Raw genomic sequence first — 15,137 nt, 5'->3', positions numbered from 1 at the left:
ATTTTTCGTCGCTTTTATCTAGCCTTTGTTTAAAGTCCTGACCAAGTGCGTCCAGTTTTGCGTCAATTTTCTGACTAACGTCTCGTTTCATGTCTGCAAATAACTCGAATAGTCGGTCCAGTTTGTCAGTCTCCTGTGTCCGATTTGTGTCACATTGCTGAATTTGTCTCATATTCGGTTCTGAAATTGATGTTAACAATGGCGCTGACGGTCTAGTCTCGCGTCCATTACACATTTCGTCATTTAAAGTCGCCATCTGTGTATTATCACAAATGTTGCGAGTTTGAGGCAAAATCATTGCATTGATCTGTGAACTCGTCCATGGAGGGAAACGCGGACTTTCTTGTTGGTTGAAAGATGAATCTACTTCACTTAACTCATCTGCCGAAACTATCTCTACCTTACCGCGTTCCATTGTAATAGGATGTATAATAGTAAGTCAAAAAGGGAATAATACAAGTCTGATTAATAAAGATTTGACTCAAATTTGGGTTGAATATTTTCTCGTCAATGTAAATGATTGCTCTATTGCAAACAATGGTTGAGAAAGATGCAGCAGGGCGGACAAAATTTTTCGTAACAAATGACTGTTTGGCGGTCAAATTTACGATCTTCATATGCAGCTACAACAATACTATAATTACCACAAACTACAATAGAGATAGATAATTTTGGAAAAATCTAGAAGAAAACTACAGGATGCGTGGAAAGGGAAAAATGGATTCTGCAATTGGCTATTGAATGTTTGAATGAAACATAATTGTGTGACTCACCATTAAATTTTCTGTCCTGCAGCGGCTGGTCAATCACTTCTGCGTAAATCGTATTCGTCCAAATATGGATTTTCTTAATACATCTCCATCGGATAATCACCAAAAGGTCTCAAAATAACGGTTTTTGCATCAATATATGCCATGAAAAGAAAAACAGATTGAATTAGTTACGAAAATTCTTTACAATATTGTTGTATAATCATTTGCTTAGGTACAATAAAGTTGGTGTTTTCGTTACCATTTAAACTTCAGGATTTTTTATTATTCTCTGTTGGGAAAAAATACAAAGTAAAGTTTCAAATTTGCTCAAAAACGACACATCCGAAAATTGGGTCCTGTCGCGGGAGCCAGTTGTAGTGGTTAATAAAAAAATAAATGGGAAAAGAGAGACCGTGAAAAAAGGGAAAGAAAGAAAGAAATGCAGATCGGACTTCGTATCACAGAAAATCTATTGTTGGGGTGGTCCTTGTGGCGTTTTTGAGCAAAAGTTAAACCAATTTCCACTACAAAATTTTTGAAAAGGAACAGAGAATAACAGAATGTAACTGACAGGGGGAAGTGGCGTAGATAAATCATCCTTTACCAGGTTAACTTGTCTTCTTTCTTGCGGCGTCTCCTTCATTTCTGGGTGAAAAGTCGGCTCCGAAATCTTGCAGTAAGTTTCATTGTCCAGGAATTTATAATGTGCACAAAACCGTCTTGCTCTTAAATACAATTTATTTTAGTTGCTTCTCTCCATCCTCCGAATTTCATAATAACTTCCACAATGTCTACACATTAATAAGTTTATTCGTCTTAATCAGCTCACGTCTGCCTTAAGCTACTGCTATCAAGAGACAATTGAAAACGGATAGAAAAACAAAAAAGGTTACAATTTCGGTATTTTCTCTCTGCCGTCGAGCGCTCATACTGCTGCGACGGGATATTTATATCTGAGGGGACGAATGTAGCGCGGCGAAATTCAAAGTCCCGCTACATGGCCTTCGAAGGTGATATCTTACCAGAGAAGGTCAAGGTGATGGTCTACCGGTGTGACGTCAAACTCTATATCCCTCCCCCGATGCGGTGCTTTAAGTGCTGGAAGTTCGATCACATGTCCTCTCGCTGTACTTCTAGCCTCACATGTCGAGATTGTGGACGCCCATCTCATCCCGATACTCCATGTGCTCCGCCTCCCGTCTGTGTCAACTGTGGAGAGCCTCATTCCCCTTGCTCGCCGGACTGTAGTGTCTTACAGAAGGAACGCAAAATCATGGAATATAAGACCCTGGACCGACTGACTTACACTGAGGCTAAGTGGAAATTTGAACGGCTACATCCCGTGCGCATGATGTCATCTTATGCCTCCACTGTCACTCCTGCTCCAGCTCCTTCAGCTGCAAGATATACAGTCAGCTCTCAGAATCAGAGGACCTCACCTGCCCCCTTGACAATGGGGGCCCCTTCTCTTGCTGTTGCTCCCATACCATCTACCTCGGGAGCAGCACCCACTAAACCATCGGGGACACCAGTCCCCCCTTCTCAGCCGGAGAAGCATAAGTCTTCTTCGGCATCTCTCGCTCGGAAGGGATCCCTTGGGTCACTCCCTTCCCAGGTTCCTACCAGCGGCACAGCAGACACCAGCCAGTGGCTGAAGCAGCCACAGGTCGCTGGTCGACGGGCTTCGCGTTCCACTTCGGTCCCAGAGACTGACTCCCATAAGCCCTCTCACCAACGGCAACCAAAGGAACAGCGAGAGAAAACGATTTTGAAGACCCGTAAGTCCAAGACACCTGCGGTGGCACCTACTCCACCGCTACATAAAAGCTCTGCATCTGAGGATGAGGTGGAGATCCTTGCGTCTGCTGAGGACCTCGATCTCGCCGATCCCTCAGACACAATGGATAGCACTTGCACGGGTGCTCCATCGGATGCGGCAGGTGACCCAGCGGCGTAATCTGCCTTCCCAGTCCCGTCACGCCTTTCTCCGCAATGGCCAATACCATCCTCCAGTGGAACTGCAGCGGTTTCTTCCACCATCTAGCTGAGCTCCGCCAACTTATCAGCCTTCACCCTTTCTTCTGCATTGCTCTCCAGGAAACTTGGTTTCCAGCAATGCGAACCCCCGCCCTCCGTGGCTATCGGGGTTATTATAAGAACCGAGCAGCTTATGAAAGGGTGTCTGGTGGCGTCTGCATATATGTCCTTCACACTCTGCACAGCGAGTCTGTCCCTCTCCAGACGCCTTTAGAGGCTGTCGCTGTACGCGTGTGGACGCCACAGGCTGTTACCGTCTGCAGTCTTTACATTCCACCGGATGGTGATGTCTCGCAGCATGTCCTGGCTGCACTGGTCGCCCAATTGCCGCCACCTTTCTTGCTATTGGGCGACTTCAACGCCCATAACCCTCTGTGGGGTGGGTCAGTGGCAACAGGTCGAGGCGCCATCGTTGAGCATTTATTGTCGCAGCTCGATCTCTCACTGTTAAATGATGGTGCCTTCACACACTTCAGTGTGGCGCATGGCACCTACTCCGCCATTGACCTTTCAATCTGTAGCCATAGCCTCTTACCGTCTGTCCAATGGAGTGTGCATGACGACCTGTGTGGTAGTGACCACTTTCCGCTCTTTTTGTCACTACCACAGCGTCACTCTTCTGGGCGCCCTAGCAGATGGGCTATGAATAAGGCTGACTGGGACTTGTTCTCCTCCACTGCCGCTTTTGAGCCTCTCTCTACTGATGACTTTGATGTGGTGGTTCAATCGGTCACCACCGGCATCGTTACTGCCGCCGAATCTGCCATTCCCCGTTCTTCTGGGTCCCCTCGGTGGAAGGCTGTGCCTTGGTGGTCGCCTGCGATCGCTGAAGCGATTAAAGATCGCCGGCGGGCGCTCCAGCGTCACAAGCGACATCCCTCCATAGACCACCTTATCGCCTTCAAACGGCTGCGTGCGCGGGCCCGCCTCCTTATCCGCCAAGGCAAGAAGGAGTGCTGGGAGCGGTATGTGTCCACCATTGGCCTCCATGTCACTCCATCGCAGGTCTGGGCCAAGATTCGACGCGTCTACGGCTATCGGCCACCTGTCAGCGTCCCTGCGCTCTCACTGAATGGAGCGGTTTGTACTGACTCCGCCGTCATTGCAAATCGCTTAGCAGAGCATTTTGCTATGAGTTCCGCTTCTGCGAATTACCCCCAGGCCTTCCGCTCCATTAAAGAGTGGATGGAACGTCGGAGCCTTTCGTTTCGCACCAACCACCTAGAATCTTACAATGCTCCATTTAGTGAGTGGGAATTTCGCAGTGCCCTAGCTGCTTGCCCTGATACCGCTCCTGGGCCAGATGGCATCCACTGTCAGATGCTGAAACACCTTTCAGTGGACTGCCAGCGGCGCCTTCTCGATCTTTACAACCGTCTTTGGGTCGAGGGGGAGTTTCCGTCGCAATGGCGGGAAGGCATTGTCATCCCCGTTTTGAAACCTGGAAAGAACCCTCTGGAGGTGGACAGCTACCGTCCCATTAGCCTCACCAACGTTCTTTGCAAGTTGTTTGAACGGATGGTGAGCCGACGCTTGAATTGGGTACTGGAGTCTCGGGGCCTTCTGGCTCCATCTCAGGGTGGGTTCCGCAAAGGCCGCTACACCACAGACAATCTGGTGAGCCTGGAGTCGGCCATCCGTACTGCCTTTGCCCGCCGTCAGCACCTGGTCGCTGTCTTTTTCGACATGCGGAAGGCGTACGACACGACATGGCGTCATCACATCCTTTCTACGCTTCATGGATGGGGTCTTCGGGGTCCTCTGCCGATTTTTATCCGCAATTTTCTGTCGTGTCGTACCTTCCGCGTGCAAGTCGTGGCCTCGTATAGTTCCTCCCACGTCCAGGAGAACGGTGTGCCACAGGGTTCTGTTTTAAGTGTCTGTCTGTTTTTAATAGCCATTAACGGGCTTGCTGCGGCTGTGGGAAATTCTGTCTCCGCTTCCCTGTATGCTGACGACTTTTGCCTTTACTACAGCTCTACTGGCATTGCAGCTGTTGAACGTCGGCTACAGGGCGCTATCCGTAAGGCGCAGTCTTGGGCTGTAGCGCATGGGTTTCAGCTTTCGGCAGCCAAGACCCGCATAATGCATTTCCGCCGGCGCCGAACAGTCCATCCTGAGCCGCGGCTTTATCTTGCCGACGAACTGCTTGCTGTGGTGGAGACCCACAGGTTTTTGGGGGTGGTTTTCGATGCTCGGTTGACTTGGCTGCCTCATATCCGGCAGCTCAAACAGGCGTGTTGGCGGCATCTCAATGCTCTGCGATGTTTGAGCCACACCCGCTGGGGCGCCGACCGCTCTACCCTGTTGCGGCTCTACCAGGCGTTAATCCAGTCCCGTCTGGATTATGGGTGCCTGGCTTATGGCTCAGCATCCCCATCTGCGTTGCGGGTGCTGGACCCCATTCTCCACAGTGGGATACGCCTTGCCACTGGTGCTTTCCGCACCAGCCCTGTGGACAGCGTCCTAGTGGAGGCAGGTGTCCCTCCACTGCGGTTCCGACGCCAACAATTACTGGCTGCTTATGCTGCCCATGTTTTTAGCTCGCCCGGGCATCCAAATTACCGTGTCCTGTTCCCGCAGTCAGTCGTCCATCTGCCAGAACGTCGGCCCAGGTCGGGTTGTCCGATCGCCGTACGTGTCAAGGAGCTTCTCTCCGGGCTTGGGCTTGTCCTTGTTCCACCTCCTTTCCGGGCACCTCTGCGTACACCCCCGTGGTGCGTTCCTCGCCCTTGCCTTCGGCTAGACTTGGCACAGGGCTCGAAGGACTCAGTCCCTCCAGAGGCCTTCCGCCGCCGCTTTTATTCCATCCTGGCCACGTATCAGGGCTCTGGCATTGTTTACACCGACGGCTCGATGGTTGCTGGTCGAGTTGGTTATGCACTCACTCTAGGGGACCATTCCGAACAACGTTCCTTGCCGGCTGGCTGCAGCGTTTACACTGCTGAGCTGGTCGCCATCTTTCGAGCCCTAGAGTATATCCGCTCCTGCTCAGGTGAGTCCTTCGTTATCTGTAGCGATTCCCTGAGCAGTTTACGAGCTCTCGACCAGTGTTTTCCTCGTTCCCGTCTGGTGATGGCTATCCATGAGTCCCTGCATACTCTTGCGCGTTGCGGCCGCTCTGCGGTCTTCGTGTGGACCCCAGGCCATGTTGGGATCCCCGGCAACGAGAATGTTGACCGGCTGGCGAAAGAGGCGACTAGTGCACCATCTCTGGACGTTGCGAGCATTCCTACGCCGCAAAATTCTGGACCTTTGGGACATTGAATGGCGCGCCCTGCCTTCACGCAACAAACTTCGGGCCATCAAGGGGGCTACCGGTGTGTGGCGCTCCTCCTTGCGGGTCTCTCGCAAGGAGTCTGTTGTCCTCTGCCGGCTGCGCATTGGGCACACGTGGCTGACGCACGGCCACTTATTGCGACGAGAGGACCCACCTTTATGTCGCTGCGGCTCCATTTTGACGGCGGTCCACATTTTATTGGACTGTCCACTTTTAGCTGTGCTCAGGCAGTCGTTCGCACTGCCTGACACGCTCCCTGCCCTTTTAACAGATGACTCGGCTATGGCTGACTTAGTTTTACGTTTTATTCGGGTAGGGGGCTTTTATCATTTAATCTGAGTGTTTCTGTTTTATGTTATTGTTTTGTGTTGATTCTGGCCTTTGGCCTATGCTTTTAAACTGGTTTTTTAACGTGTTTCTAAGTGGTTGGCTTTTCCTTTTTTTATTTCTATGGTCGGCCAACCACCGTCACACTCTGTGTGGTTTTAGTTCGTTTTGTCTTGTCTTTGTCTCAGTTTCTGTTGTTCTGTATCGTCTGTGTTCTATTCTGTTCCTCTTTTTTATTCTCTGTGGGTGTTCTTTGTATTTGGAAAAAGGGGCCGATGACCGTAGCAGTCTGGTCCCTTTGATCCCCCAAACCAACCAACCAACCAACCAATCTGAAACCTTCCAGTGTCTCCAGATCTTTTACATATCTATAACCTTTCTTTATGATTCTTAAACCAAGTGTTAGTAATGATTAAATTATGCTCTGTGCAAAATTATACCATGCAACTCCCTCTTTCATTCCTTTCCCCCAGTCCATATTCACCTACTATTATTTCTTCTCTTCATTTTTCTTACTATAGAATTCCAGTCCCACATGACTATTAAATTTTTCGTCTCCCTTAATTATCTGGATAACTTCTTTTATCTTGTCATATGTTTCTTAAATCTCTTCATCATCTGCAGAGCTAGTTGGCATGCGAACTGGTACTACTGTGGTCTTTGTGGGCTTCATGCCTATATTGGCTACAATAATGTTTTCACTATGCTGTTCATAGTAGTTTGTCCACATTTGTATTTTCTTACTCATTATTAAACACACTCCTGCATAACCCCTATTTAATTTTGTATTTATAACCCTGTATTCATCTGACCAGAAGTCCTGTTCCTCCAACCACCAGACTTCACTAACTCCTACTACATCAAGCTTTAACCTATCTGTTTCCCTTTTTAAATTTTCTAACCTACCTGCCTGATTAAGGTATCTGACAGTCCATGCACTGAACCATAGAACACCAGTTTCATTTCTCCTGATAACGACATCTTCCTGAGTAGTCCCACCCAGAGATCTGAATGGGGGTTATTTTACCTCCAGAATGTTTAACCCAAGAGAATGCCATCATCATTTAACAAAACAGTAAAGCTGCATGCCCTTGGGAAAAAGTACAGCTGTAGTTTCCCCTTGCTTTCAGCTGTTCACAGTACCAGCACAGCAAGGCCATTTTGATTGACATTACAAGGCCAGATCAGTCAATCATCCATACTATTGACCCTGCAACTACTGAAATGGCTGCTGCCCCTCTTCAGGAACCACACATTTGTCTGACCTCTTCAACATATACCCCTCTGTTATGGTTGCACCTAAGGTATGGCGGTCTGTGTCGCTGAGGCACACAAGCTTCCCGCCTATGGCACGGTCCATGTTTCTCCAAGATAGGAGAGTGAAAAAACTTATCTGAAAGGGTCAGAAGATGGGAAGAAGAAACATTGTGAACAGATGAAATAGTACCATTAGAAAAGAAATGAAAGACAGATAAGGAACTGAAATGTGGTACACACTTGACCAATCTGTGGAGAATAAAAAATGTCCATGTGAATCTCCTGTATGTAGCAGTATAACAATATGAATTGTTTCAGCATTTGTGTCCGTCTTCCACAACCTCTCACAGCTACTACCCTTTCCTCACCCCCCCCCCCCCCTACTCACCCCACCCTTGCATATCCCCCTCATGCTCACCCCCCCCCCCCCCTCGTGCTAATCCTCCCTCATGCTTATCCCCACTCCCCTTGCTCACCCAACTTCCTTGCCCCATTTTGATCACACCATTTAGTTCACCCCCTCTCTGACTATCCCCCTCCTCCATTTGGTTATTTTATTTAATTATAGAGTTAATTCATGTTATTCCTATGACAGCTCATTATTGTAACATACAACAATCTTTAAGATGCACATTTTGTACAAGTAACAATATCACAGCACTAACTGAGATGTTAAGAGGGTGAAGTTTTATCTTCTTCAAAGATTTCTCTCCCAAAATGAGACATACATAAAATTATTGTGGTGCATTTTTACTGTCTGTCCCATGTAGTAAAGTAGGGACAGTGTGTACATTTGAGACCAAACAGATTGAGAGCTGCTATAAGAATGTAAACAGTCAGCATTAGAACAGAAGTGAATTCTTTTTTTTGCATTACATACATTGTAATCTGACATGGTTCTTCCAGAGAATGTTGATCGTGCGAGTGAAGATGAAGGCCACAGTTCAGGATTTGAAGAAGATGAACAGTCTTTGTCTCAGGGTGGATCAAAATCATCACCGCTTGCACTTAATAAACTTTTGAGTCGATCTAGAGGTTCACTGTTGGTAGGTATACATCATTCAAATGAATCCATGTGTCATGAAATCTCTCTCTCTCTCTCTATCTATCTATCTATCTATCTATCTGTCTATCTGTCTGCCTCAATGTAATATTTGTAATATTTCTTACTGTGCTTTCTATTCTACTATGCAGCATTCAATGATACCATATGTCAACTGTTTCAAAATAGTAAAATCTTACATGGATGTTCTCAGGATGTTTGTATGGTTAATGATGTCATCTTATTTCATAGTAGCATGAGCAGTACTGTTAATTTGACGTTTGTATATCATGTGACATAATAAGAACGAGAGGAATTTTCCTTACTATCACTAGCTTTCTGGTGCATTTGTGTGTGTGTGTGTGTGTGTGTGTGTGTGTGTGTGTGTGTGTGTTTGTTTGTCTGAACACACTGACTTTTTCCCTGTGCTTGTTTTAATTTTTTAGCGTAAGTAATGTGGCACTGAGAATTATATTTGTGGATAATATTGTAAGAGTGATTGTAGGATTTGTTTTTTGCATCAGGGCTCTTTTCCAACATCTTCACCTGATGAAACCTGCCCTCAGCAAAAGACAGGAGCTGGAAATGGTGCTGCCTCCATTATGCTTCCAAAGGACTACAACCCAGTAGCTGCTATTCAAAGTGTTGAATCGATGTACAACTTCCTTAACAAGACTCTGCACAACAGCCCTAAATCTCTGAAAGAAGAATCTCCTTGTATTGGCAGTGGCATTGGCTATAAGCAGATTGTAGCTTCAAGAAGACTACATGAAATGGAGGTATTAAAAGAAAAATTCATATGAGAATATCTGGCAATGATTTATCTTCAGGAGGCCAAATATCAGTATTTCCATTAGGCAGATAAAAAAAAAAAAAAAAAAAAAAGAAAGAAAAAACACACACACACACACACACACACACAATACTATCGTATCTTTGGGGAATTGTTATTCCTGGGGAAGGGCAAGTCATTCAATCCCCAGGATGAGAGGAAGGGACCCACCTGTTGTGCAGTGAGGGGGAAACAAAGATATTTGGGGATATTTTAGTTTCATTCTAGTATATTCCAAGTGCATCTGAAAGTATGTTCGAGTTATTTTAATTTTTCTATAACAGTGTTTGGTAATTGGCTCAATTGGAAGACATGCTGCAGCAGTGCTCCATGATGTTTGTTGTTCTCAGTTAGGTGAATTGAAACTGAAATGTTCACCTTGTGTCACTATAGGGCTCTCTGTTCATGACTCTACTGTATAGCATTAATCTTGGATTCATTGAAGGGTGTTCAGTGTTCATGTAAGTTAGAACGAAAAATGCTTGGCAACACCACTAAAATCATCTGTTGACACAATCATCACACTTCAGCAACATCCATTAATCATACATCCTAGAGATGCAGTAGTTATTATTGAAAATGTTGTGTTATAAAGCTGGAGAAAAGCAAGCAGAAAAAGGAGTGATCTTCAAAATTCTTCCCAGCCAAAAACAAGTTGTTGCTGCAGATCCCATTGAATCAGTATAAAGATGCAATATAAGGCAGGAAACTGATAAAGTTACTATGGCCAACAAAAAAAAAGACATACAGACATGTTGCTGCTGATTTTAATTCACAGAATGTGGGAACAGATTGTGACTTCAAATATTTGAAAATATGTTATGACAAAATTTTTTAAGTTCTTGTATGTAAATACATTGTTAGGAAATGGCACACTCATTGCATGGTGACTCTTGTTAGCTTCGTTTTCTGTTGATACTGGATTTTCTTACTACAATCTCCCAATAAACCATGTCATGCATTTTGAATTCCTCATGTGATGCACTGATAGCTATGTTGTATAATGCAAGTCAAATGCTGCACCTATAATAAGTGCCAAACACTTCAATTTTCCATGAGTCCTAAACTTAAACAATCTTGCATTTTATGCAAACATTGACAGAGGTGAAACAAGTGGTAAGCGGGAAATAATTTGCAAGAACTGATGAGGGATCAAACCTGTGATCTTATGGACAGTATTCCAGCAAGCAACACTCATCCACCATGTGATAATTCACAAATATACTTACATATGTATGTGCATTTGGTACAGTGGCTTTAGCACTTGTCCTACGGTTAATAGTTTAATGTGAATTGTGTAGTTACTGCTATTCAAGCCTGTTGTTGTTGTTGTTGTTGTTGTTGTTGTCATTGTCTTCAGTCCTGAGACTGGTTTGATGCAGCTCTCCATGCTACTCTATCCTGTGCAAACTTCTTCATCTCCCAGTACCTATTGCAACCTACATCCTTCTGAATCTGCTTAGTGTATTCATCTCTTGGTCTCCCTCTACGATTTTTACCCTCCATGCTGCCCTCCAACGCTACATTTGTGATCCCTTGATGCCTCAGAACATGTCCTACTAACTGGTCCCTTCTTCTTGTCAAGTTGTGCCACATACTCCTCTTCTCCCCAATTCTATTCAATACCTCCTCATTAGTTATGTGATCTACCCACCTAATCTTCAGCATTCTTCTGTAGCACCACATTTCGAAAGCTTCTATTCTCTTCTTGTCCAAACTATTTATCATCCATGTTTCACTTCCATACATGGCTACACTCCATACAAATACTTTCAGAAACGGCTTCCTGACACTTAAATCTATACTCGATGTTAACAAATTTCTCTTCTTCAGAAACGCTTTCCTTGCCATTGCCAGTCTACATTTTATATCCCCTCTACTTCGACCATCATCAGTTAATTTGCTCCCCAAATAGCAAAACTCCTTTACTACTTTAAGTGTCTCATTTCCTAATCTAATTCCCTCAGCATCACCCCACTTAATTTGACTACATTCCATTATCCTCGTTTTGCTTTTGTTGATGTTCATCTTATATCCTCCTTTCAAGACACTGTCCATTCCGTTCAACTGCTCTTCCAAGTCCTTTGCTGTCTCTGACAGAATTACGAGGGCGGTTCAGAAAGTAACCTCCGATTGGTCACAGTGCGGGTTGTGGGGGGAGTAGCGACGCCATCTGTGCGTTCACGCACTCAACAGGTCAGTCGGCATCAAGCCGTGGTCGAGTGAACGTCGTACCTGCGCTAGTTTAGTTTTTGTGGCAGTTTGAAATGTGTGCTGCAATAGAAAACCCCGCCAAATGTGAAGTGTGTGCTGTCATAAGGTTTTTTACAGCCAAAGGATATTCTGCAGCAGCTATTCATCGTGAGCTTTGTGCCGTGTACGGACGAAGAGTTATGAGTGAAGGAGTTGTCCGTGAATGGGTACATTTATTTAAAAGTGGACGAGAAAACGTTCATGATGAAGAGAGGAGTGGTAGACCATCATTGGTGACTGACGAACTCGTTCAGACAGTTGATGCAAAAGTTCGTGAAAATCGACGTTTCTCAATGTCGGAGTTGTCTACTGGTTTTCCACAGATTTCTAAGACTCTCTTGTACGAGATAGTGACAGCAAGATTGGGTTACCGTAAGTTCTGTGCACGATGGGTGCCCAAAATTCTTACCGACCACCACAAAACTCAAAGAATGGCCTCTGCATTAGACTTTCTGTCACGTTATGAGGACGAAGGAGAACCATTGTTAAACAGAATCGTGACCGGTGACGAAACCTGGATTAAGTACGTGAACCCTGAGACAAAAGAACAATCAAAGATGTGGGCACATTCAAATTCGCCTACCAAACCAAGAAAAGCCTCGCAAGATTTTTCTGCCAGAAAACTGATGGCAACGGTGTTTTGGGATGCCAAAGGGGTGTTGTTGGTTGAATTCATGGAACGTGGTATGACCATTAATCAAGACGTGTACTGTGAAACAATAAAAAAGTTACGACGGGCTATACAGAACAAACGCCGTGGTATGCTGACTTCCGGTATCGTTTTTTTGCACGATAACGTCCGTCCTCACTCTGCTCGCAGAACAACGGCCCTTCTTGAGTCCTTCAAGTGGGACGTTATCAACCATCCACCTTACAGCCCAGACCTGGCGCCAAGTGATTATCACCTCTTCATGCATTTGAAGAAATGGCTCGGGTCACAGCAGTTTGATGACGACGAAGAGCTTAAAGATGCGGTCACAGGCTGGCTCCAGGCACAAGCGGGTGATTTTTATGCAGAAGGAATTTCAAAGCTTGTGAAGAGATACGATAAGTGCCTCAATCACTATGGAGACTATGTAGAAAAATAGTGCAAAGATGTAGTTGTAAGATGTATATATTAAAATATTTTTATTTAACTTCGTGTATTTTTTTAAATCAACCGGAGGTTACTTTCTGAACGGCCCTCGTACAATGTCATCGGCGAACCTCAAAGTTTTTATTTCTTCTCCATGGATTTTAATACCTACTCTGAATTTTTCTTTTGTTTCCTTTATTGTTTGCACGATATACAGATTGAATAACATCAGGGATAGGCTACAACCCTGTCTCACTCCCTTCCCAACCACTGCTTCACTTTCATGTCCCTCAACTCTTATAACTGCCATCTGGTTTCTGTACAAATTGTAAATAGCCTTTCACTCCCTGTGTTTTACCCCTGCCACCTTCAGAATGTGAACAAGAGTATTCCAGTCAACATTGTCAAAAGTTTTCTCTAAGTCTACAAATGCTAGAAACGTAGGTTTGCCTTTCCTTAATCTTTCTTCTAAGATAAGTCGTAGGGTCAGTATTGCCTCACATGTTCCAACATTTCTGCGGAATCCAAACTGATCTTCCCTGAGGTCGGCTTCTAGCAGCTTTTCCATTCGTCTGTAAAGAATTCGCGTTAGTATTTTGCAGCTGTGACTTATTAAACTGATAGTTTGGTAATTTTCACAAGTCAACACCTGCTTTCTTTGGGATTGGATTTATTATATTCTTCTTAAAGTCTGAGGGTATTTCGCCTGTCTCATACATCTTGCTCACCAGATGGTAGAGTTTTGTCGTCAGTAGTTCCAGTAGAATGTTGTCTACTCCCAGGGCCTTGTTTTGACGCAGGTCTTTCAGTGCTCTGTCAGACTCTTCACGCAGTATCGTATCTCCCATTTCATCTTCATCTACATCCTCTTCCATTTCCATAATATTGTCCTCAAGTACATCGCCCTTGTATAGATCCTCTATATACTCCTTCCACCTTTCTGCTTTCCCTTCTTTGCTTAGAACTGGGTTTCCATCTGAGCTCTTGATATTCATACAAGTGGTTCTCTTTTGTCCAAAAGTCTCTTTAATTTTCCTTTAGGCAGTATCTATCTTACCCCTAGTGAGATAAGCCTCTACATCCTTACATTTGTCCTCTAGCCATCCCTGCTTAGCCATTTTGCACTTCCTGTCGATCTCATTTTTGAGACGTCTGTATTCCTTTTTGCCTGCTTCATTTAGTGCATTTTTGTATTTTCTCCTTTCATCAATTAAGTTCAATATTTCTTCTGTTACCCAAGGAGTTCTACTAGCCCTCGTCTTTTTACCTACTTGATCCTCTGCTGCCTTCACTACTTCATCCCTCAGAGCTACCCATTCTTCTTCTTCTCTATTTCTTTCCCCCATTCCTGTCAATTGTTCCCTGATGCTCTCCATGAAACTCTGTACAACCTCTGGTTTAGTCAGTTTATCTAGGTCCCATCTCCTTAAATTCCCACCTTTTTGCAGTTTCTTCAGTTTTAATCTACAGTTCATAACCAATAGATTGTGGTCAGAGTCCACATCTGCCCCTGGAAATGTCTTACAATTTAAAACCTGGTTCCTAAATCTCTGTCTTACCATTATATAATCTATCTGATACCTTCCAGTATCTCCAGAATTCTTCCATGTATACAACCTTCTTTTATGATTCTTGAACCAAGTGTTAGCTATGATTAAGTTATGCTCTGTGCAAAATTCTACCAGACGGCTTCCTCTTTCATTTCTCTCCCCCAATCCATATTCACCCACTATGTTTCCTTCTCTCCCTTTTCCTACTCTCGAATTCCAGTCACCCATGACTATTAAATTTTCATCTCCCTTCACTACCTGAATAATTTCTTTTATCTCATCATACACTTCGTCAATTTCTTCATCATCTGCAGAGCTAGTTGGCATATAAACTTGTACTACTGTAGTAGGCATGGGCGTCGTGTCTATCTTGGCCACAATAATGCGTTCACTATGCTGTTTGTATTAGCTTACCCGTACTCCTATTTTTTTATTCATTATTAAACCTACTCCTGCATTACCCCTATTTGATTTTGTATTTATAACCCTGTATTCACCTGACCAAAAGTCTTGTTCCTCCTGCCACCGAACTTCACTAATTCCCACTATATCTAACTTTAACCTATCCATTTCCCTTTTTAAATTTTCTAACATACCTGCCTGATTAAGGGATCTGACATTCCGCGCTCTGATCCGTAGAATGCCAGTTTTCTTTCTCCTGATAACGACGTCCTCCTGAGTAGTCCCCGCCCGGAGATCTGAATGGGGGACTATTTTACTTCCGGAATATTT

At 44.7% G+C, this 15,137-nt stretch overlaps 1 protein-coding gene across 1 annotated transcript in view; it reads left to right on the top strand.

The window, feature by feature from the left end:
• Nucleotides 1-15,137, top strand: part of LOC126198939 (WD repeat-containing protein 81-like) — a 302,041-nt gene that overhangs the window by 72,314 nt on the left and 214,590 nt on the right. The window contains exons 5-6 of the mRNA XM_049935579.1: nt 8,560-8,699; nt 9,220-9,474. Of these exons, the coding sequence (XP_049791536.1) occupies nt 8,560-8,699; nt 9,220-9,474 (395 nt within the window). The remainder of the gene's footprint in view (nt 1-8,559; nt 8,700-9,219; nt 9,475-15,137) is intronic.

This window comes from Schistocerca nitens, chromosome 8 (genome assembly GCF_023898315.1).
Source record: "Schistocerca nitens isolate TAMUIC-IGC-003100 chromosome 8, iqSchNite1.1, whole genome shotgun sequence".
Classification (NCBI taxonomy): domain Eukaryota; kingdom Metazoa; phylum Arthropoda; class Insecta; order Orthoptera; family Acrididae; genus Schistocerca; species Schistocerca nitens.
This window is presented reverse-complemented; position numbering and strand designations above follow the sequence as displayed.